We start from the raw sequence: 26,012 nt of genomic DNA, 5'->3' as shown, positions 1-26,012 counted from the left end.
TGGTTACAACTTTCCCAAAATCAAATCCGCGAAAACCGCGCCGAGCTTTTTCAAATCCGCGAAATCCGCGCCATACATTTTTTCGCCAAATTTCAAAACAATTTAGGGTAATAAATTTTAATTTAAATTAATACTCCATCCTTCATTTAACTTGGTTAGTTGCCAGAAATGATTAATTCTGGAGGTTAATTCTACATCAAAATCTGAAACGTATTGTTCATACATGCCAAATTCTTTTTTTTTACAAATTACCTCAACCAGTTCCCAATGGAAAAATTGATATCGCTAGAATGTTTGCGCAAAAGAAAGCAGGTCATGTAAAAGCTCAAAAATCAGAACATATTGAAAACATAAAAAAATCGCCTGACTTAAATAAATTAATACCGCTAAACAGCGATGACATTATTAATATTTCGAATACAAATATTTTTCAACTGGTTAAGTTTGTCTTAACATTCAAATTTGAAAACAAAAAACATGTACTGGGTTGTTCAGTAATGCTTTATCCGAAAAGTTTATTTATATATTTTATGATTTATACTAACAGATATTCCTGAAAACTTCAGATTGAAAATGAGTAAAATAAATTACGTCAAATGTGTTTGTACCATTGTTTTTTTCACTTTTGAAAAACCAACAATCAATTTGTATCTTTGAACATTTTGTTTTAACTCCAAATATATAATTCATTTAAAATGGAGTTTTAGAATGTTAAAATTCAGCTGAAATTTTATCTGATAAAAGATTTTTTGAATATTGCCTATTGCTATTTAAACAAAGTTTGAAGCATATATCGAAACTTTTAGCTTAGACAACTACATTTGTTCTCGTGAAAACGCATAGAAACATACATGTATTGAAATTAAAAAAAAAAACGAAATGTCACAAAGAATTCGATAATGTTTTGATTCAATCTGATTGTGATTTCAAATATAAATCATAATCCTTTTATTTGATTCAAATAAGCTTTGAAAGACTTGACTTCTATTACTTTTAATATTTTATCAATTTAAAAAAAAATTAATTTATAACATATTTAAAAAAAATGAATTTTAATAATTAATTATAGTTATCCATTTTATGGATGGAATCAGAGTGAGGTTTTAAATTTTTAATAACTATTTTTGAATAATAAATACACATTATGTCCAAAATGAAAGTAAAATTATCAAGATCGCTTCAAAAGGTTTGATCAAAATAAGTTTATTTTATATATATTTCAAAATAAAAAAAAGTCAGTCAATTTAAATAATTGGAAGAATTCTTAAAAATAAAAACAGATTTAATTTTTCTGGAAGGCCGACAAATTGCCAAACCAAGTAAAAGTTGTTCTTCTTAGTGGGATTTCAGTCAAAATATGCAGTAGTTATCATCTATAGAAATTATAAAATTAAATATAAACAAAAACGGGCACCAATTTTTGACGTGGATCGCAGTATGGTGATCACTACATGAATGAAATCAAAAGTTTAATCAGAACAAAGTTTGTTGATTCAATTTTTTCACATCCAACAACCAGCCTTAAGCAAAAATTGAAAAAAAAGTTTATAAGAGCTTGAAAGTTTTGACTTTGTTGTAGGCTTAGAATTTTGTTTTTAATTTTTATGTTATTGTGCTTTTTGCTTTTTTCCAAAGATTTTTTAATTTAGTTTGAGCCAAATAAGATTGAGTCGAATATACACAAGAAATTTAAAATGTATTATTAAGATAATTTTTCATGAACATTGATTTTATTTTTCAAATAACATTGTTGAAGCCATGAAACATTATTGAATAACAAATTGACAAAAAATCTTGCAAAACTTTCAACAATGCTTTTTGAAATTTTCAAAAGCACTCAATTCCAAATCTTTGAGATTAGGATTTTAGGATTTTATATGAATTAAATTAATCTAAAAAAAATAATAGAATAAAAAAATATCCGCGAAAATCGCGAATGTGTAACCACCCTGTATTTATTACCGACCATATCAAATGTTTGAGTAGATTTGAAAATTTGAAAATAACCTTTCGGGATCATCCATAAACTACGTGGACACTTTTTTGGGAAATCTACCCCCCCCCCCTCCCTCGTGGACAATAGTCCATACAAAAAAAACTCCATCCATTATAGATATATTATTTAATATCTTTAGGATCTCTACAAAAAGTAGGTCAGTTTTTTTTACTTTTTTCAACGTATTTTGTGATCTTTCCGAAAAATTGGCAACACTGCCTATTTATTTTGGCAAACTTGCGCAATAGCTCAAAAGATAGCATTTTTTTGTCATCTTAAAACATATCTAAAAATCAAAATTTTCTAAAGGTTATGAATGTACGACAAAAGGTCGAATGGACAATGTATCGCATGGGCAAAAATACCATGAAGGATACATGAAGACTACCTAAGAAGCAAGACTTTTGAAAGAATGAAAAAGTCATTGAAATATTCCAACCATTTTTATATAAATAAAATAAAATCGTGCAAAATATTTTAGAAAGAAATGTTTTTAAAGAGAGCCGCTAGTATTTGGAAAATTGGAAACCTCACAAAAATATTACGACAATCAATAATAGGTTGTTTTTATCAAGTAAAATTAAACTTCCAAAAGAAGTCGCATTTTTTAAAGAACTGCTCATGTTTGAAGAATGGGATTACTCACAATATTATTACAAAATATAATTACAAAAACCAATATTTCTTTAGGGAATGCAAAAATCGGATTTGTTTGTAAGAAAATATTTTTTTCAGGAATATTTTAATGTTTACACTTATTATTATTTGTTTCATTTTTTCACATTCAACCTTTTGTAATTTCGACGTTTTGCTCATTCGACCATTTGTCCACTTTGGAACTTTTGTCCATTCGACCTTTTGTCTTTTGACCTTTTGGCATTCGACTTTTTGTCCATCCGACCTTTTGTCGCACTTCTTTTTTTGCTTTGCCGAAGACACCAAATCGATCAGAAAATCTGTTATCAAAAGATATAAATTTTTGAATATTTTAATAGCCATTTTGTATGGATGGTTCCCAAAATTGTATGAACGAATCAATGATGCAAAATGACATCTTTGGTCATAGAAAATGTAAAGTTTCATCCAAATCCAAAATACATAAAATAATCGCTGTTCGAAGTCTTCGACAATACAGGAAAAGATCAACTCGTGACAAAAATGTGAGACTGGGAGTTAAGACAGGCATGGTGTTCTTTTGATATTCGCCTCCTTTTCTACATATTTTTAGAAAATTTTAGAAAATGAAAATATCCATTTTGCAACGAAATCAATAAAATTTGCAGAATTTAAAGCGAAATAAATAGGGGAAATCTACCCATTTTAATCCTAATAAGCGGTCGTGTTTGAATGATGCTGGATAATCTAGAGTCTCCCTTGAATTTTACTAAAACCAAGTACACCAACGAGTAGAGCAAGTTTTTGTGAACATTTCTGTTTATTTTCACTTTCACTAAAAGTTATTCTATTTCTTTACCAAGCATTTAACAAAAAAAAATTCCCAAGGGTATTCTAATCGAGGCGAATGCATTGGGCCACGCCCATTTTTCTAATATCGGCTTAGTTCTTTTTTCTTCCAACACTCTGTCGAGTGTTGCCATTTGCGCTGACAGTTCAAACGAACACTCACGAAAAGTGGCATTTATAGGGAAAGTTTCCTGGCATCGCTGGCTGTGCTGCTGGTGGTGTTGACGGCCAGCCTTTGTTCTTTTTTGCCTTCGTCTCTCGCTCGGTTTTCTTCAGCCTTCGTTTGGAATGCAAAGTGAAAATTGAAACGTCAAACGACTTGGCGCGTTTGTTTTTTTGATGGCGCTTGCTAATTTATTACATTTTTCGGGATTATTCTTCAAGTGAGTGCCTTACTAATGATCAAAAGAACATGTTGCCGGTAGTTGGAAGCAATTTCATATCTTAAGCGCCGTGAAAAAGTAAGCGAAAGTGAAAAGTTAATTTTGGCGATATTCATTAAGCGTTTGAGGGATTCTCGTGTGTGTCACTGTGTGTGCCAACAAAATGATGAGAAGTGGTCTCGCAAAATACAAATTATGATCAAAAGTGCATTAAATGTGATCTTTTTGGCCAGTAAGTGGCATACATTTGCGTGCTTACTCGAGGCGGTGCTGTTGCTGGTAAGTTTATAGCCCAAATAGTATTTTTGGAGCTTTAATCGAGCATCAAACTCTCCATATGACGAAGATAGGTGTTTGATTGGAAAGGGTAGATTTCCCCTACATGTTCAATTCATAAAAACTTGAACAAAATAAAAATACGTTGAAAGCGATTAATAAGAACCAAATTAAACCCAAAAATTGACCCCCTTACCTTCGTCCACGAGCTAAACCAGCGCGTCTCGCGGTAGTTCCCGTCGTCGCACATGACCATCTTGGGGCGGATCAGCAGGATGCGCTTGTTGTGGAACACCACCCGGCAGTTGTAGGCCACGTTCCGGTGCTGCACCGGCATCCCGACGTCGATCAGCATGTTCTGGCAGACCGGCGACATCATAATCTCCAGCAGAATCTCCCACGAGTGCAGGTAGGTGTCCGACTCGTGGAAGTGGTCCTCGCAGCTGTAACCACTGGAAGATGAATAGGGAGAGGATGATTGATGATTTAGTGATATTTCAATTAAAAAACGACATTTAATCAGCTTTTGTACATCTCAAGCTTTATTTTTAATGGTTGATGCGATTGGACGCTTTCCAAAATATTGACCAATAACGGCCAAGTTTGCGGTAATGTTTTTCATTGTTGTGACGTAAGGTTTTATTTTTGAGTTTACTTCATTTAGCTTTGCACCAACTTGATTAATTGTTTTGAAAACATTACTAACGGGGACGGATACTTTTTTGAACAAGTTGGTAAAAAGTCCAAAGGCCTCTTCGGGGGAAATTTCTGCAACAACGGCACTGCTTTTGACATCCTGTGAAATCGAGGGTGGTGTGGCCAAAGCGATGGACGCCAAGACGCTAGCTACGCCGAAAAGTAACGGAACGAGCTTCATTTTTAGGTGAGTTGAACGTGCACTTACAATAGTGAGTCTAAGAAGGTTTGAAAACGGGTTTTATATTAAAAATCGATGACAATTTTGTTTGAACAAATGTTTTTGAAAAGAGAAAGTTTTCTCGAATTTATATTGAAATGCGTCATAGAGATTTATTTACTTAGATGTACGTATTTTCCATTTATTCAACCCTCATCTGCATTTTTTTAAACCGAATTACATATATAACAGAATTATTCTCAACGATTTCGCAAATCGACTTTTCCTTGTATTTTTTAAACGAGACATTATCCATGCATTTTTTTTATCAAAGGAATTGGGGATTCCAAAGTGCATGCTTCCCCTAGAGTTGAGACTGCGTAGTCATTTTTTGTAGGTAGAGGAAATATACCCATTTTAAGCCTAATAAGCGGTCGTGTTTGAATGATGCTGGATAATCTGGATCGTTCCTTGAAATTCACTAAAACCAAGTACACCAACGAGTAGAGCAACTTTTTGTGAACATTTCTGTTTATTTTTACTTTTATTAAAAGTTATGCTATTTCTTTTACAAGCATTTAAAAAAAGTATTTCCCAAATGCATTCTAATCAGTCAAGTGCATTGGGCCACGCCCATTTCCTATTTTCAGCTTAGTTCTTTTTTTTTCTTCCAGCGTTTTTTTGGGTCTGCTTAGTGCTGCCAAAATTGATGAAAATTGAAGCGAACACTTACGAAAAGAAGCATTTATAGCGAAATTTTCCTGGCATCACTGGCTCACACCAACAGGCGCTGCTGGTGGGGTTGGTGGCCACCCTTTGTTCTTTATTTGCCTTCGCTTATCGCTCGGTTTCCTACAGCCTTCAATTGGAATGGGTCGTCAAAATTGAAACGTCAAAAGACTTGGCGCGTTTGTTCTTTTGATGGCGCTTGCTAATTATTTACATGTTTCGGGATTATTTTTCAAGTGAGTGACTAACTAATGTGCAAAAGAACATGTTGCCGGTAGTTGGAAGCAATTTTATATCTTAAGCGCTTTGAAATCGTTAGCGCAAGTGAAAAGATATTGATGGCGACTTTCGTTAAGCAGTTAACCTCTGATCTTGCGTGTGGATGTGTGTGCCACCAAAATGGTGAGAAATGGTCTCGCAAAATAGAAATTATGATCAAAAGTGCATTAAATTTGATCTTTTTGGCCAGTAAGTGGCATAAATTTGCGTGCTTACTTGAGGCGGTGCTGTTGCTGGTAAGTTTAAAGCCTTAATACTTTTTTTGGAGCTTTAATCGAGCATCAAACTCTTCATATGACGAAGAAAGGTGTTTGATTAGAAAGGGTATATTTCCCCTTAGTGTTATATTTGAAAAAACGTTACTTAATCCACCCTTAGGTGGTTGGTGCCTTCCTCACATTTAAAAGGTAATGCTATCCAAAATAGGGCGGACCTTTAAGTGTTCTATCAATTTGACTCATTATTCATTCATTCAGATTGGGTAGTCAGATCTTCATATTTCAGGGCACTTATGTGCTTACAACTTATGATAGAGTAGTCAAATCTCCAATTCAATTTGTGCCCGTTGGAAAGGCTTTTTAATTACCTATCCAAAGATAGGTCGCATGATATATTTGGACAACGTTTTCTTTAAAATATCTGAGATCTGGTCTCCAAAAAGTGTATAAATAACACTTAAGTGCTTATAACTTTTGATAGGGTTGTCAGATCTTCAATGTCTTGGACGCGTTGGAAAGGTCTTTTAAATACCTTTCTAAAAATGTATAACATGCCGGGTTTTCTTACAAAAACCACCCTTTTTACAATCTTCCGGACTTTTGTTAAAATCGTTTTTTAGCATAACTTTTGAAGTACTTAACTAAACTGCATAATTTTTAATAGCGACTTATGGGACCCCAAGACGGATCGAATGACGCCAAAACGGACAAAATCGGTTAAGCCAATGTTGAGATAATCGAGTGACAATTTTTTGATCAACATCCCACTACACACACAGACATTTGCTCAGAATTTGATTCTGATTCGATGGGTATACATGAAGGTGGGTCTAGGAGGTCTAATTGAGAAGTTCAGTTTTCGAGTGATTTTATAGCCTTTCCTCAGTAAGGTGAGGAAAGCAAAAAAAACATAGAAATCTTATCAATGTCACCCCGGTTCATGGTATCGAAATATATATAAAAAACTGTATTCAGGATTTTTCTGATCGATTTAGTGTCTTCGGCAAAGTTGTAGGTTATGATTAGAACTTTTCAGAAAAAAGGTGGATGGATTCTTTTGAACTGATTTTATATTTGACTTTTTATCACTATTTAACAATTCTAGATACAGATATTTTTAAATAAAATAGCTCAAACTGCATTACGTTTTTTTTTCATTGATGTTTTTGGTAACACTCTTTCACATGCCTTTTTTTTCAAATTAACCCTCTACAACTCATCCCCGCCTCTAAGCGGGCTTCGATATAAAAAAAATCACCAAAAATGATTCTTTCAACCATTTTTTGATCTTTAAAAAAAATGGAAAGAAGAACTCTTAAATTTTTAGAAAGTTTTAGGGTTTCAAGTTTGACTTATTTTATGTAACTTTGCCAATGTTTTTAAAAATGGATTTTTTTTGGGTCAACTTTGACTGTGTTTTTTGGTTAAACTTCCAATATTTAAAATAAAAAGAAATATTCAGTATTTTTTTTAGCATCCCAAACTATGCCTCTACACATTTTTTACAATTTAAATGGCAATGGTGCCATTCTAGAGCAGACAATGTGAAAAAAAGCAAAAAATTGAAAAAGTGACTGTAAAAACATGAAAAAATTAGAAAGGCAAAATGTTATAATAGGAGGTGGTCGAATAGGCCTAACACTACCAAAAAACAAAGATGAACTAAACAAGATAAATGCAAATTAAAAAAAAAACATAAAACAAGTAGAGTAAAGATTTTCGTAGAATAAAAGTTGCTTAAAATGACCTCCTGAACAAGGGAAAAAAATGAAAAAATGTGGGCAGTAGAGCGTTAAGTGTAAAAAAAATAATGTTAAAATGCTTTAAATTTCTCATTGTATTATCCATTAAATGTATAAAATCAACGCTTATTTCAATGGAAATTTAGAATAAATTATCTGAAATCCATAAAACATTGTAATGTTTGTGAAACAATACAAAGCAAAAAAAAAAATTATGTTAATATTACATCTGGCAATTAGTACATCTTTTATGCCAGAAACAAATATGTAATTTTACCACTTTTTCGTTTTAATGCCAATTTTTCAGTCCTAAATGAGGTAACATTAAATCATAAAATATAAGGCCTTCCAATTGTATACCTTCTGAGTTTACATAATTTTTTGCTGTGTTTTAAACAAATTTTACGGCAAATTTTAATAGCCCTAGTGATAATGTGTAAGACAATTTGTGATAGTTTTCCCCTTGAATTATTGAAAAATTGGCTTTACATTTGATATTTACTTTATTTGTCCGTTAAATATAATTTGTAAAGCCAAACTAAAAAAAAAATATATTCAAATTTTGTTAAAAGTTTTAGGGGACTTAAAAGAAATCTTTTCCGCTAGAGTTTGAAATGGATTGACATCTTGTAACGGAGTTACACATTTAAAAAAAAAATATCTTTTAGAAAATATCGAATAAAGGTGAAATTAAAATAAAAACATGTTAAAATGCAAAATCAAACTTGCAATCGAAAACTAATTTATTTATTTTCAGGTTGCTAAAGTGCACTATGCCTTTAATTTGCATTTACAGGTTAACATTTTCGAAAAATGTTTTCGAAAAGCTGAGAAAATTTATCACAATTTTCCTTATTAGACTTTCGAGAACTTCGAGCATCTCGATACTAGGCATGCCATTTGATATTAAATAATTTTCGTCGGAACTTTCGGGAATGGTCTTTGCCAATCTGGTCATGTCAATGACATAGTGGGCATTTTCGAATCATTTTATCATTGATAAGATCAAACAAATTGCCTATGCTAGTGCAAATTCTCATTCATTTTCAAATTGACCGTTAAATTCAAACCTTAGCTTTCTTGACGTTAGCCGGAATTTTCAGCATTCTGGCAGCATTTTGGTGGCTTCGACTGCCGATAAGGTCAAGGACGTGAAAACGCGGATGGAGGTTCTTGATAAGGATGCCAGGATCGGTGTCGCGAAGCTGAAGGAATTCCGCAAGAAGGTTCAAGAGACCAAACTGCTGGTGAAGAAAATTCCGGCAAATGTCGTCAAGAAAAATAAGGCATTATTTTAATTGTAAAAGTTGAGTTAAATAATAAGCTATCTTTTTGCATCAAAAACTGCAGTTTTATTGTTAAAAATTGTCGTTGAATGACTCAAACAGAAATTATGAAGAGTACACTGAAAATATGCCACACTTTTTATTCAAGTGCCCAAACACTTGAATGATTGAATAAAGTCACACTTCGTTGAGCTGTGTAAGTTTTTCTCAGTGTACGTGAACAAGTGAGTGAGTGAATGAGTGAGTGAATGAGTAAGTGAGTGAGTGTTTGAGTTTGAGTGAGTGAATAAGTGAGTGAGTGGGTGAAAAAGTGAGTGAGTAGTGATTTAAGGTTAGTGAAAGAATTAGTCAATGTGTGGGTGTGAGGGTGTTTGCTCTACGCAATGAATTTACCAATCACCCATTTTTTCTAATTTCGCTCGCATCATTTGTAACAATAATTTTTCCAATAGCTTTTTTCACTTTTTTTATTTTTGGGCATAGTACTGCCAAAAAAATCTGCTCAATCAAATTGATAAGCCAACCCTTTGCTTAAGAGAAAGATTTTTGAATCTTTGTACAGAACTTTTTTATGACCCCAACTTATTATGCAAATTGACTTCTTTGGTTGTAAAATAAAAACAAATAAAAAATAAACATAGATTATCTTGGTAGAATTTCTGAACTGTGATGTTTTTTTTTTTTGAAAACGTAAAAAAACTAAAGAGTTCTTTTGGATTTTAGGTGTGCTTGAAATCGCCTTGAGTAAAAAAAAATAAATTTTGTTCACTGGACCTTTTACCTTTAAAAAAACTCGAGAACTGAATTCAACTTGCTTGAGCCGCTAAAACTGGCTTGTTACATGATTTGCTTCTAGAATTAACATAAATCCTTACAATCGTTAATCAAATTCTAACTCACCTCACTTCCAACTCGGGCCCGGTCCGGTACGAGGCGCCCAGCTCGCGGGCCTCCAGGATCGATTCCATGATGCGGGACATGTTGCCCTCAAAGTCCAGCGCCCACTGGTTCAGCGTGGCCACTGCCACCGTCACTTTGCGGCCCATCTTGCGTCGTTTAGGCTGAAATTTGAGTAAAAAGAGTCAAAATTAGTTTAAGTTAGAAACTGTTAGCTAAATATTTGCCTTCAAATGCTAATCTAGTGCTATAAAGCTTGCTACGAACTAAACGAAAAACATCTTCAAAAGTATTCACAAACACGCCAAAAGAGAGTTCAAACCCAAAACAAAACCAGCAGTGACAAATACTAACAAGCATTCTCTGCCCCCTTTTTTTCTCCCTTTATTTACAACCAGTCCGGCAATGACACATCGGTTTATCCCTTAAACTGCTGCAAAGCTTCCGCCCTGTTTGTGACTTTGTAAAGTTAAGCGGCTCACCCCTTTAAAAAGAAAGGAAGAAAAACCACCAACCGAAAGCACTAAGTACGCGTTAGTTACTGCGATGGGAGGAAGGAAAAATTGTAAAAGCTCGCGGAAAAACCAACCTCGTTCGACGCCCAGCAGAACAAAAAGTAAAACTATCGACCAAATATTGGCGGTTTTCAATTTGGATTCTAGCCCCGTTGGTTGGCACGGTTTCCAAGGGTGACGACGGCTTCTTCTACTTCTTGTTCTTTTAGCTGCACCTTCCTTTTTCCACACATCCATCCCCCACTCGGTCAGAAGGGAGGTTGGAGTTTATTGTTTTGCGTTTTGTTTTGTTTCTCGGTGCTAATACTTGCTCTAGTGGCTCTGGTGGTATTTAGCTAGTATTAGTTCGTTGGAAGGAGCTGTTTTGCGTTTGGTTGATTGATGCGGAAAGTGTTGCTAGCTTTCGTATATTTTTTTTTACGTTGCTTAAATTTAGATTTAACTGTTTCTATAACACCTTCATCACCAAGATTTTTTTTTTCGCATGAAAAATCTAACAAAATCAAAGAAAATCAGCATTATGTGAAACAAATATTCAGCATTGAGAAAAAAATTGTAGAAATTTTCAATTATGTTAAAAATGATTAAAAATGTTTATGATTTTGTTAAAAATTTACAAGTTTCATTAGCCTTCACAATTTATAATATGGGTATCAAATCGGGATTGTTTTCATACATTTCGAAAATTATAACACACATTTTTGAAAATAGTAAAACTTTTCGCATAATTACGTATTTTCGTAAAAAAATACTAATAATTCCGGTTTTTAAACAATGCGTATCAAATGATTGCGATTTTTTCATACATTTTAAAAGAAATGAAACTTTTTTTTAGAGTGAAAATTTGAACAAAACTACGTATTTTCGAAAAAAAATACACTAAATTAAAACAAAAATCCGATAATAAAAAGTACGTAGTTGAGAATTTTTTTTAGTTTTTTTCCAAAAAATCTATCGAAGTCACGTAATTTGATTTTTTTTCGTAATTTTAAAGCTGCTGTATCAGTTTTTCAATTGGGTCCTAAAATGTAGCTTAGATTGCTGATATTATTGTTTACAACGATAAAGCTTATTTTTTCTGAGTACAATGACCCTTTGTACAACCACAAAGAGTCTTCCTTCTTGACAGAAAAGCTCCTACTTGACAGCTCGTTCCAAGGGGACCATAGTTGATCCATCGAAAACATGTTGTCTTGTCAATTTTTTTGCATTAAAATGAAAAAAGTGATCAGAAATGGTTTTTGATCGTGTTTTTTACCGTTGTACTTAAAAATTTACATAGGGCTTTAGTACCCAATTGGCAAAAAAATACCAAAATCAAATAACAAAAAGTTGTTTTTTCCATACAAATTTCGATACAAAATTGAAATGCTTTGCGGAGAGCCGGGTCTGATCAAATCGCTCCAAAATTTTTGGAGGTGTTTTTGAGGCCTGATTGTGACCAGAAAATGGCTGTTCTGCATATCGAGCCACCCTAATGAAGGTCATTTCGTCACTTTTGAATGACAGGAGAAGTCGTTTTTATCAAAATTGCAAAAACATTTTTTTCAGTTTTTTTTATTTTGCTTTAATTTTCAATTTACGACAACTAGGCAACTATCAGTTCGATTTAAATAGCGAAATTTTCAAATCTTTCGATTATAGATATTATTTTATAAAAATTAACCATCATTTGAAAAGAAGAGAAATTTGCGTTGCAGAATTTTTCAAATGATTGAATTGATTTTTAATTCTATGAAAGTTCGAATCAATAGTGACATATATATATATATATATATATAACAAAAAGTAAATTAGAATAAAAAAATTAATAAAACTTTAATTCTATGCAAGCATTTGTCACAGCAACGAATTGTACGATTTTCAAAGTTCAAAAATAAAAGTTGTAAAGAATTTTCTCAGCTTTTCATGGCTGATTTAAACCCTAAATAGCGATAACTTGAAAACAGTGCATTTTATCAAACAAGTTGTAAGATAATTTTTGGTTGCAAATTTTAAATGAAATATAAAAAAATTAAAAATCCTTTTCTAGAAAATTTTACTTTTTGGTTAAAAAAAAGTTAATGAAAAAATATGGAAAATATGAAACATTGCCGAATTTATCCTAAGATGCAGATTTTCAAATATTTACATTTCATATTTGCACAACTGCCAAAATTGTATGGAGAGTTGTACGGACTCACAAATTATCCAAAAAGCTATTTTGAGCTTTAGGAAGAATTAATCGAATTTAAAAATCTGAGACAAAATGTTTTTCTAATAACATTTTTGAGAATTTAAATGAACTCACAATTGAAAATTCCTTAACACAATATCCGGCATTTTCAGACAATCTCCTACACCATTTATCACATTATAGCTTTTTTATATGAATACATGATTTGGTGATGTTCCCTAAACCATAGTCTTTATTTAGATATTTAAAAGATGTGCGTGAGTAACTCCCATATAATTTTACCTATCCTTAACTAGATTTTAATCTAAATATTTGTACTACCTCTGTTTCAATAACATACAATTCTCCACGGTTTGCATTGAACAGAAGGCCTTACAATTGAAATTAAAAAAAACAACAACAATCGCCTATCCTCTAAAGTGTCTAGGAGATTTGCGTATTGCTAAAACAAATGAAACAGAAAAAAAAAGAAATAAATAAAATCAATTGGAAAATGGATTAAAAATGACAGCATTGCTAAGAAAAAATCAGAATAGATTCAGATATTGTCGTTTTTATCTACACAGCAAAAAAATCATGGTAATATTACATCTGAAAATGTGTAATTTCAACGAATTTCTGGTGTTAAGTCACTTTTTGAGTGTAAATTGAGGTAAAATTACATCATAAAAGAGGAAACATTGAGCTTTTAAAAAACACTTCTAAATTTGCACATTTTTTTATTGTGTATGCTTTTGAAAGTTGAATGAAATGTAAAGTGTGATGTTTTCTAAATTTTGATTCAGGCATTAGTCTGTTCAAAATAAATTTCTATTCCAGCAGTAACAAAACGAATATTCAGAAGATCCTATCCAATAATTTATTTGTCTTGGTTGAAATCGAATCACAAATTTCACCTGCCCAAATAAGGGGAAAAAATACTCTCTACCTCTTCATCCCTTTCACAATTACAACGTTTGGCAACGTTTCAAGCAACCCATATTGCATGCGGTGCGGATGACCGCGTTCGTGGTTTTTTCCGTTTTCTATTTTTACTTTTCACACCCTCTCACAAAACCGCGGGGGAAAGCTCGCGAGCTGCCAAGAAAAAGCGTTTGAAGCGAAACTTACTTCCGAGCTTCCGATTACCAATCGTCGCGAGGATTACGAAGGAAGAGGATATACGGGGGAAAATGCAAATGAGTTAATTGGTTTGCTAATTTTAAACAGCGCGATCAAAATAGAACTGCGATGATAAGTCACTGAACTACGCGTTGGTTCGATGTACATTTGAGGCTGAAAATGGGTTCAGGGTTTGATTAAGTGGTATCAAACTTTATTTGAAAGGGAACAAATGTCTAACTCAATGAGTCAAAGTCCTAATAGCTTTGTTCAAAAAATTTAAAAAAAATTATGAGCCTTAAACCAAATGTCAATTCTAAGAATACAAACCCAAGTCCAAGATTCCAAGTCCGAGATTCCAAATCCAAGAGTCGAGGTCCATGTTCAAGAGTCCAAGTCCTTTTTCCTATTACATGAGTTCAAGTCGAAGATTTCAAGTGCGAAAGCTGAACTCTAAGAGTCCAAGTCCTTTTTCTTTTTTAGTCCAAGAGCTAAACTCTAAGAGTCTAAGTCCAAGAGCTAAACTCTAAGAGTCTAAGTCCAATAGCTAAATTCTAAGAGTCTAAGTCCAAGAGTTCAAGTACAAGAGTCCAAGTCCAAAAGTCCAAGTCCAAGAGTTCAAGTCCAAGAATCCATATCCAAAATGCACAGTCCAAGTCCAAGTCCAAGATACCAAGTCCAAGTCAAAATACAAAAATGCAAGTCCAAGAGTCCAAGCCCCAAAAGTCCAAGTCTGAGAGTCCAAGTCCAAGTCGGATCGGACTCTTCAAAACTACAAGTTCAAGAGTCCAATGAGTTTAAATCTAAGATTTAATGTTTTTTTTTTAATTCAAAAATCTTCTTCCTTTTTCTGGTCTATGAGTCCAAGATCCCAAATTCAAAAGCCACATTCTAAGTGCTAGTCCAGGAGTATCCAAGACCAAAAGTCCAAGTCAAAATATCACCCAAAGCACGACCTTCCAAGTTCAACATTCTCCAGCATTTCTCTAAATCGTTGCACTTTCAAAACAAAAACATTTTGAATCCGTTTATTGTGGCCATAAATTTACGGGGCGTCCCACTTTCAACAACAATGAACAATATTTTCCTTTGATGGCAGTGCATTTTTCCATCTCCCCCTTTGTTCGTGAGAGCTTTTCCGCTGAAAACCACATGAGAAGCTTTTTTCCCCCTGTCTGATGCATTGGAAGGTGAAATACTTTTGACTTTGCTTCATTGTTTTGGTGACCTGTAAAAAATACTCCCCAATTTGTCATGCTCGTTACGGGAGGGATGACGCGATTATCTGTGGTATGACGAAAAAAAAAAGTTCAAACATTTTGGGGGCTTTGGAATTTTCCCAGAGGGAGTAAAAACGATGGAAGAAAAACAGACCCAATTTTCCGGCAAACACGCGGGAAATTCCACCAAATAAAAACCACAAAAACTAACGTGTGAGACATGGTTTATGGGAGCACCACATTTGGGCGATTTATATTTATGGGGATTTGTAAATAGTTTAGTTTGGTGGCACTTAAGTGTCCCATAAGGTTTTTTTTTACGATTTTTGAACATTTGGAAAAGCAAGTCGGAACAGACTTCTCAAAAAACAAGTTCAAGAATCCAAGAGTCCAAGTCCAAGAGTCTAGGTCCAAGAGTCCAAGTCCAAGAGTCCAAGTCCAAGAGTCCAAGTCCAAGTGTCCAAGTCCAAGAGTCCAAGTCCAAGAGTCCAAGTCCAAGAGTCCAAGTCCAAGAGTCCAAGTCCAAGAGTCCAAGTCCAAGAGTCCAAGTCCAAGTCCAAGACAGTCCAATAGTCTAAGTCCAAGAGTCCAAGTCCAAGAGTTCAAGTCCAAAAATCTAGGTCTAAGAGTGTTGGTCTTAGAGTCTAAATCCATGAGTCCAAGAGTCCAAGAGTCCAAGAATTCAAGTCCAAGTCCGAAGCCAAGTCCAAGTCCGAAGCCAAGTCCAAGTCCAAGAGTCCAAGTCCAATCCAAATCCAAGAGTCCAAGTCTAGGAGCCCAAGTCCAAAGGTTCAAGTCCAAGAGACCAAGTCCAAGTCAAATTTCAAAAATTCATGTTCAAGAGTCCAAGCCCAAGAGTCCAAATCTAAGAGTCCAAGTCCAAATGTACTAGACCAAGTGACAAAATCCAAGAGTCCAAGCCCAAGAGTCAATGTTAAAATCCAAGAGTTCATGCCGAAGAGTCCAAGTCCAAGAATCCAAGTCCAAGAGTCCCAATCCAAACCCAATAGTCCAAATCCGAAGGGCCTAGTTTAAGAGTACAAGTCAAAGAGTCAAAGTCCAAGTCTAAGGGTCAAAGTCCAAGAGACCAAGTCAAAATCCAAAAATCCAAGTTCAAGAGTCCAAGCCCAAGTCAAAAGTTGGGCCCAAGCGCAAAAGTTCCATTTCAGGAATCTAAGCCCAAGTCAAAGTCCAAGAGTCAAGGACCAAAAGTCCCAAAAAAATAAAACTTAGGACATTTAACCAATCAAATCCCTAACCTAAAAAGGAAAAAAAACGCTTTTCTAACGTGAACTTTCTTTGTTGAGTCCCTAAACCCAAAGGTAGGACTGTTGATGTGTGTGTTCGGGTTAGAAACAGCACAGAAGTTTTTCTGTGTTTTCCCCCCTGCACGAAATCAAGAAACACTATCGCGAAACAAACAACTCTACTTATATACTTCAAACTGCCAAAGCTCCGGGAAAATTTATCGTCTAATGGGAATTGCCTTACTCCCTGCCTTATGATTTTACACCCAGCAACAGTCGCCTGCAATCAGCGTGCCGGGACTTGGGAACTTTGGGTTGGGAAAGGGAGCAAGAAATCATTACTGAATAGGGTGGCGTTTGATAACCACATATTTCATTGGGAGCTTTGAGGGCAACTTACTTGGGTTGAGGGCAAAAGTGTCCTAAAATGAGTTATTTTGAAATTATTCACATTTAAAGATCCTGATTTGTTTTAATTTCAATTTCAACATTAAAATTAGATGGTGGCAGGGGCGCCGACTAGTCCAAAATGTTGGGGGGGCACGGTTGTTTTCCGAAATCGATAAGTAAGAGTGGTGATTAGATGTTAATGTTTCTTGTATATCACGAATTTTGATAATTTTATTACGATGTGATACGATTTTTTTTCATCCGCACGGAGAAAAAAGAGTTCCCAAAATCGTGAACAAGCGTTCATGAAAATGGGAACCACGAACAAAGTGTTCAAATTTCATGGTACGTTTTTCAAAATCGTACCATGGGATTTGAACACTTTGTTCGAGGTTCCCATTTTCATGAACGCTTGTTCACGATTTTGGGAACTCTTTTTTCTCCGTGCGGAATTATTTTTTTTAGAAAATAATAATTTATTAAAACGTGATTGAGAATGTTAATTAGGGTGATTTTTTTTATATGTTTGAAAGGCGAATTCCTTCTCATAGGCATATTGTCACTTATTTTCTTGAAGTAACAGTCAATAATAAAAATAATCAGATATTTAGAAATTCAACAATACAAATACTCTAAAAATAAAAATAAAAATAAAAAGCCAAAATTTAGATCTTCAGAAATAAAAAAAAATACACATTTAAAAAAACATACATTTTTCAAATCTGCAATTTAGAAAAAAAAAACACAAAATTCAATATTCCAACATAAAAATATAATAGTATAAAAATTCTAGGGTTAAATAAACTCATGGCTTGAAAATGTTAAGAAATCAAAAGCAGGAAATCAGAAATTTAAACAATCAGTAATTTAGAAATAACAATAAAATTCAATGTTTAAATAAATCGAAAATTTAAAAATAATGCTTTTGACAACAAATATTTTTTTAAAAATTTAAGTATTTAAGAATTTAAGAATTTAAGAATTTAAGAATTTAAGAATTTAAGAATTTAAGAATTTAAGAATTTAAGAATTTAAGAATTTAAGAATTTAAGAATTTAAGAATTTAAGAATTTAAGAATTTAAGAATTTAAGAATTTAAGAATTTAAGAATTTAAGAATTTAAGAATTTAAGAATTTAAGAATTTAAGAATTTAAGAATTTAAGAATTTAAGAATTTAAGAATTTAAGAATTTAAGAATTTAAGAATTTAAGAATTTAAGAATTTAAGAATTTAAGAATTTAAGAATTTAAGAATTTAAGAATTTAAGAATTTAAGAATTTAAGAATTTAAGAATTTAAGAATTTAAGAATTTAAGAATTTAAGAATTTAAGAATTTAAGAATTTAAGAATTTAAGAATTTAAGAATTTAAGAATTTAAGAATTTAAGAATTTAAGAATTTAAGAATTTAAGAATTTAAGAATTTAAGAATTTAAGAATTTAAGAATTTAAGAATTTAAGAATTTAAGAATTTAAGAATTTAAGAATTTAAGAATTTAAGAATTTAAGAATTTAAGAATTTAAGAATTTAAGAATTTAAGAATTTAAGAATTTAAGAATTTAAGAATTTAAGAATTTAAGAATTTAAGAATTTAAGAATTTAAGAATTTAAGAATTTAAGAATTTAAGAATTTAAGAATTTAAGAATTTAAGAATTTAAGAATTTAAGAATTTAAGAATTTAAGAATTTAAGAATTTAAGAATTTAAGAATTTAAGAATTTAAGAATTTAAGAATTTAAGAATTTAAGAATTTAAGAATTTAAGAATTTAAGAATTTAAGAATTTAAGAATTTAAGAATTTAAGAATTTAAGAATTTAAGAATTTAAGAATTTAAGAATTTAAGAATTTAAGAATTTAAGAATTTAAGAATTTAAGAATTTAAGAATTTAAGAATTTAAGAATTTAAGAATTTAAGAATTTAAGAATTTAAGAATTTAAGAATTTAAGAATTTAAGAATTTAAGAATTTAAGAATTTAAGAATTTAAGAATTTAAGAATTTAAGAATTTAAGAATTTAAGAATTTAAGAATTTAAGAATTTAAGAATTTAAGAATTTAAGAATTTAAGAATTTAAGAATTTAAGAATTTAAGAATTTAAGAATTTAAGAATTTAAGAATTTAAGAATTTAAGAATTTAAGAATTTAAGAATTTAAGAATTTAAGAATTTAAGAATTTAAGAATTTAAGAATTTAAGAATTTAAGAATTTAAGAATTTAAGAATTTAAGAATTTAAGAATTTAAGAATTTAAGAATTTAAGAATTTAAGAATTTAAGAATTTAAGAATTTAAGAATTTAAGAATTTAAGAATTTAAGAATTTAAGAATTTAAGAATTTAAGAATTTAAGAATTTAAGAATTTAAGAATTTAAGAATTTAAGAATTTAAGAATTTAAGAATTTAAGAATTTAAGAATTTAAGAATTTAAGAATTTAAGAATTTAAGAATTTAAGAATTTAAGAATTTAAGAATTTAAGAATTTAAGAATTTAAGAATTTAAGAATTTAAGAATTTAAGAATTTAAGAATTTAAGAATTTAAGAATTTAAGAATTTAAGAATTTAAGAATTTAAGAATTTAAGAATTTAAGAATTTAAGAATTTAAGAATTTAAGAATTTAAGAATTTAAGAATTTAAGAATTTAAGAATTTAAGAATTTAAGAATTTAAGAATTTAAGAATTTAAGAATTTAAGAATTTAAGAATTTAAGAATTTAAGAATTTAAGAATTTAAGAGTTTAAGAATTTAAGAATTTTAGAATTATAGAACCTTAGAATTTTAGAATTTTAGAATGTTGCGTTTGAAAACTTGATGATTGTTTTCGCAAGAGTTTGCGTAAGTTTGATTGTAGATGAAGTGCTATGGGAAAAGTACCTTGGTTTTGTTTTTGGAACAACATGCACAGATAGAAATCTTATGAGCAAATCCGTAAAATCTATGTTGACGACATCTCTCAAATCATTCACCGATGCCTCTGTGCTCTTGTTCTAAGCTTACTGATTTTCCTAGAGAGCACATTGGTATAGATAAAACGTTGTCGATTTAGAAAAAAGCATCTAAATCCAGAAAATTGTAAACGATTTCTTTCAAAACTTACAAGAATTCTATCCGTGTGTAGAAACAATGTTCCATTTAAGTTTTAGATATTATTTTCAATTATTTCCTTTTTTATATATGTGATATAAGAATATTTTTTTTTCCAAAATTTCTGGGGGGGCACAATGTATGGGCTGCCCCCCCCAGCCAAATTTTAGGGGGGGCAAAAAGTACCGTGCCCCCCCAGAGTCGGCGCCCCTGGATGGTGGTTAAAAAAAATTATCGGACAAATATGCGTTTATGAGAACAATGTTTTAGGTTTGTGCTCTGATTTGAACTTTGAATACAGTTAAGCTGGGTCAACAAGTCAATGAACTAAGTCTTCAGTTTGTAGTGTCGAATTCTACATGGTATCGAATCAATATGTATGAGAACTATTCAATTGAAAAACCAAAAACAAAATTTAATTAGGGATTTGTTCTGCACAGAAAATTTCAACCTGATCAGCAAAAAACTACTCAAACAGCCGGTGGAAGACTCGTCCTGGTTGTTTTGTCCTGTGGCCTGACCGGAGAGAACTTTTCTCCCAAGTGCACGCATCATATTGGAGAGTTTCAAGTTTTTCACCCTCCACACTAAACTGCAACAGGAAAACTAAGTTAGGGAGAATATAGCATAAGCGGGGGGAAAAGAAAACTTTAAAAGTGTTTTTTGCAACTTTCCTCGCCAGCCACCGATAGAAAGCGAGCTTTTTGTTTACGTTTTCTTAACCCTCAAGGTGTCAATAATTTTAGTAAGTTTGGTTTTACTTAAACTTGTTTTTATTTTAAAATAATTTTAAATTCTTTTTTCAATCTCTAAATGTTTTTCTCTTATCTTGGTAATTTTTTTAAAGCAATTAGGATATTATTTTACTGTTGATTAATACCTTATCTATTGTTTTGTTTTTCAATTTTATTTTAAGCCATTGTTCAGTTTTAGATATCTCTTTGACATTTTGTTTGACATAAATAGGGGAAGGTGGGGCAAGACGACCATATGGGGCAAGAGGAACAATCGCTCGTACGGCCGTAATTTTTACAATTTTGATTATTTCCAGTATGAGGAATTGTTGCTAGCAATGCAATTGGCTGATTCTACTACCACATAACCGCCAAAACGACGTAAACGCCAAGGGGCATAAGATTTAATGAAGTTTTTTTCAAAACCTTTGTTTTCTTATAATATTTGGATGGTACAAAATAAGGCTTAGGGTTCGTTTTAAGGCTCATTTTATCAAAATGCTATTTTTCCTAGATCAGTAGTGTCCCTACCAATGACTTGCACCTATTATAACGAAACGAAGTTGACTTTATAGCTGTCGGCCACCATTGCTAGTACCAACCACTAGTGTCTTCCTTTTAACTACAAGGACTTCGCCGCCCTGGGCTCCTAAGTGTTTGAGTACGACACGGAGCGACGGCGCCGGATACCCATATTTACACTTAGAATTTTAGAGCGCCCGCCGCGGGATTCGAACCAGCGACCTCTGGATTGTGAGTCCAGTGCGCGGTCCGATTGATCCACACGGGCGGGACGCCTACTATAAAGTATGGTGGAAAAATGTGGCGTGTTTACTCTGAGTTTGTACATTTTTTCTTTAGAAAAAGTTTCAATGTTATTGTAATCAAAGATAAATAAAAGTTTTAGAAACTACATAATAAAACTTATAAAGTATGAAAATCGAGGCAAAAAACGGACTTAATTGATGCCGGTCAATTAGAACTTGCAACCAAGGCATTTCTTATGTGAAAAATTTCGAGGAATCGATTGGTGATGGTGAGAATCCGAGGAAATTTGCGTAAGGCCTGTTTAAGGTCGATTTACCCTATTTTTTGCTGTTTTTATAAGTTTCAAATATGTTGCTTAAATGTTCAATGCGGTGACATAACCTTTACTCCTCCATCGAAATGATTTCAGGTACATTTTTCGAGTTTTCCCTATCATCAATGGATTCCTCGGAATTTTTCACGTCAGAAAGAGCTTTGTCAAAATATTGAACATTTCAGCAACATATTTAAAACTGAAATTAACAGCAAAAACTAAAGGTAAATCGACATTTTCCGCGGGTTCTAATATAATCAATCAATCAATTTCTCAAATTTTTCACTTCAGAAAAAGTTATGTCAAAATATTGAACATTTCAGTAACATATTTAAAACTAATAAAAACAGCAAAAAATAGGGTAAATCTGCCTTAAACGGGCCTTACGCAAATTTCCGCGGATTCTCACCATCACCAATCGATTCCTCGGAATTTTTCACATAAGAACAGTCTTGGTTGAAAGTTCTAATTGACCGGCATCAATTAAGTCCGTTTTTTTGCCTCGATTTTTCCCACTGTGCATCCGATCATACCTGTTTTCAGCATGTGGTTCAGAAAAATCAAAGTTTTCAAAAAGTCAAATTGTCAATTACTTTTCTTCATCTAAACCCAGAGAAACTCCAAATATTACCAAAAATCGATAATATGACATTTTACTTGAAAAAACATATATGTAAGATCTCCCCTTTAGAATGGAATCTAGTGCATAACATGTGGCTTGCGCTTTTTCGAGATATCGTGCTTTCCATTTCATAAGGGCACAACACTTTTGTAAACAAGAGTGTATCCCTCTCACACCTTATGCGAACTGTCATTTGAGTGAAAGGGATACACTATTGTTTACAAAAGTTTTTTGCCCTTTTGAAATGTAAGGCTCCATATTTGAGTTTTAAAATTGCATCTCTTTACATAAACATAAACTTTGAAAAATATTTGCAACGGCCTTAAAAATCTCGCAACACTTGAAGATAAGTTATGCAGTAATCTTTGTGAATGATCATATTTTAATCATATTTTGAACAATATTTATGAGAAATCTTATGTAAATAAGATATTGCAAATCTGGCAACCCTGTCTTAAACAACAAGCAATTAAGTGAATTTCACCTAGTTTTCAAGGCTGGTTTACGGAAACAGTTATTTCCAATTCACTGCTCGATATTTTTTGAAAATAATTTTCAGTAAAACATAAACTTCAAAGATTTGGCAAAACTGCCGTGAGATATCAATACATGTTGAATTTATTTAATGTTTGGATATCGTTGAATCGTTTGAAAACGATTTTCAAAACCACCTTTCTGTCTATACTTAGATTAGAAAAAAATAGTCGATGTCAGGATAGCAACAACCAACTACAGGTGGGTTGATCAAAAGAGGGTTAAGTTTTTTCCTCCTCACCGAGTGAGGCGGGAAAATATATTTTTTACGTTATCGAGACTCGTTGGCGCTATGGTGGGATGTTTTGTATCAGAAACACTCGGTGTGTGTAGGTAGGACGCCGCCGTCGTCGTCTAATTTGAAATTGAAATTGTCCAAGTTTTTCTTACCCCGTTAGCCGGAACCGGGTTTCACGGGAGAAAAGGAAAAGAAAAGTTTCTAAAGTTTATAAGTAGACGCTTTTGCCGCGAGCAAAAGTTGTAAACTTATTTTGTTTTGCTTCTTTGCTTCACTTGCAGTTTTTTTTTGTTGTGTGAAGAGAAGCCGTTATTATAAAGTTTTTGTTTCCTTGATATCTTTAAGCTATAAATATGGTGGAAATTTGTGGCGTGTTTACTGTGAGTTTGTACATTTTTTCTGTAGAAAAAGTTTCAATGTTATTGTAATCAAAGATAAATAAAAGCTAGTTTCTAAAACATAATAAAACTTATCATATTGAAGTGAGCATTATGAGAAATTATTGCAGACAACTCTACCAAAATTGCAAGAAATGTCACATGTGCATCGATCGAATCCAACCTCATTTAATTAGAACATCCAATCTCCCACGTGGTACAATTGTTAGCTCCTGGCAAACAGCCATCCAATCACGGGCGATCCACTCAGCAGCAGCAAATAATGTGTCCTCGTCCTTCCCGGGAAAAAAATAAAACGAAAGGAAAAACCCCTCCAGGAATTGAGTCGTTGACAGAGGACTCAACGTCTGATGATGATAATGACACATGGCAGAGCGCGTTGAAGAGGTTTGGCAGCATCTGTGAGTTGGGTCTTTCATTTTCTTTTGCGATTTTCGTCCACCCCTTTGTCATGTGGTGGCGGTACTGAGGCAATTATGGTTGTCCCCACCGAGAAATTCGAGAAGCTTTTGTGTCCGCATTTTCTGGGGGGAGATTGAAGTTTGAGTGAAAGTTCCGCAGGGGCTTTAAGGAGATTTAGTTTGAAATGTCAGTTTCTCAAATTGGTATACAACAATGTAACATTCGTATTTAAAGAAAATGTCACGCAGAACAATGTAAATTTGCTCTAAATTCATCAATATGCTACAAAAATGATTTGCTTATCATTCATGGGTAATTCTCTATCAACTCACACGAAATCGAGAAAAGTTGTCCCGACCCCTCTTCGATTTGCGTGAAACTTTGTCCTAAGGGGTAACTTTTGTCCCTGATTACGAATCCGAGGTCCGTTTTTTGATATCTCGTGACGGAGGGGTGGTAGACCCCTTTCATTTTTGAACATGCGAAAAAAGAAATGTTTTTCGATAATTTGCAGCCTGAAATGGTGGAGAAATAGAAATTTAGTGTCAAAGGGACTTTTATGTAAAATTGAACGCCCGATTTGATAGCGTACTCAAAATTCTGAAAAAAAACGTATTTTTCATCTAAAAAAGTTTTAAAAACTCTGCCGTTTTCCGTTACTCAACTGTAAAATATTTTGAAACATGCCATTTTGAGGGAAATTTAATGTACTCTTCGAATCTACATTGACCCACAGAAGGGTCATTTTTAATTTAGATTTCGTGTTTTTGTAACTTTGCAGGTTTTTTTTGTAGAGTGTAACAATGTTCTACAAAGTTGTAGAACAGACAAAAACAAAAATTTATATTTTTACAAAGAAAAAATGGCAACACTGTCAAATGACTTTTCACCATAGCTTAAAAGACGGTTTTTTTGGACATCTGGGACAAAATCAAAACGTTTACTTTTTTTCTTAAATATTGCTTGTGTGAACAATTTAAATGAAAAGTGATATTTTTTTCAGAATGCAACAAATTTTAGAATTCCGATTTTTTTTTTATATTTTAAGCTATTTTGTATTTTTGTAATTTATGAAATTTTTGTGGTTTAGTTCATGATGCAAAATGGCCTACTTACAGAAAGTACTGACAATGTTTATTTTTTTTATTATAGACATTTTACCACTTTTGTGGCATTCAGGTCTTGGGCAATGTTTCAGCTAAATCAAAAGTATAAAAAAACATAAATATTCTTTTTCTAGGGATAATTACGTTTACACAGAACAAAGAAAAGAAATTTCAAGTGAAGGTACCAAAAATATAAAAAAGCAATCAACATGCAATAACATTCACTATTCCCGACATTGAAAAAAAAAAGTATAAAACACACATCACACAGTCACGCCTCGGTTTAGCATCGCATATGCGGGATGCTAAACCGAGGCGTGCATAACTGAAGCACAGAGCTTATGGGATTTTGGCTATATGGGAGACACTGGTATAATCGCTTGAAAAATCAAAAAATTATAGTTTTTTGGAATCGGAATGATGGCAGCTTTCCATTGCAATTATAATTACATGAAAATTTTCACAAAAATACGTATTTTTCCTGTATTTTGAAAATGAAATTTTTTACTTTAAAAAAACCTCAAAATAATTGTTATTGTCATATGGTTATCAAATGACCCCAATCTTCATAAATTTCGAATGTCATACCTTTTTTTTATAAAAAAACTCAAATTTTTGACAAAACTACGTATTTTCGAAATAATACTAAAAATTTCCGTTTTTTACATTATGGGTATCAAATGATTGGAATTTTTTTTATACATTTCAAATGTAAAAACAACATTTTTTGAAAATGCTTAAAATTTTCACAAAACTACGCATTTTTCAAAAAATACTCAAAATTTTTTGTTTTTCACAATACGGGTATCAAATGATCGGATTTTTTTTCAGACATTTCGAGTTAAATAAATTTTGAGCATTATTTTCGAAAATACGTTGTTTTGTGAAAATTTTGAGTATTTAAAAAAACAAATGTTGTTACATTCGAAATGTATGACAAAATTCCGGTCGTTTGATACCCATATAGTAAAAAACTGAAGTCATGAGTATTTTTTTTTGAAAATACGTAGTTTTGTGACAATTTTGAATATTTAAAAAAA

At 32.3% G+C, this 26,012-nt stretch overlaps 1 protein-coding gene across 4 annotated transcripts in view; it reads right to left on the bottom strand.

Annotated features, from left to right (window-relative positions):
* Positions 1–26,012, bottom strand: part of LOC120417486 (glutamine-dependent NAD(+) synthetase) — a 207,592-nt gene that overhangs the window by 49,876 nt on the left and 131,704 nt on the right. For 3 of the 4 annotated variants that reach the window (XM_039579747.2, XM_039579823.2, XM_039579901.2), the window contains 2 exons: positions 10,130–10,290; positions 4,316–4,571 (listed from right to left, as the gene is read on the bottom strand). In XM_039579747.2, coding sequence (XP_039435681.1) covers positions 4,316–4,571; positions 10,130–10,275 — 402 coding nt within the window. In that variant the 5' untranslated portion in view covers positions 10,276–10,290. Of the gene's footprint in view, positions 1–4,315; positions 4,572–10,129; positions 10,291–10,480; positions 10,610–26,012 lie in introns of those variants that run through there. The other variant, XM_039579597.2, reaches the window with a different exon arrangement.

Source organism: Culex pipiens, chromosome 1 (assembly GCF_016801865.2).
Source record: "Culex pipiens pallens isolate TS chromosome 1, TS_CPP_V2, whole genome shotgun sequence".
Lineage (NCBI taxonomy): Eukaryota > Metazoa > Arthropoda > Insecta > Diptera > Culicidae > Culex > Culex pipiens.
Note: the sequence above shows the minus strand (reverse complement) of the source record. Positions and strands in the feature narration are given on the sequence as shown.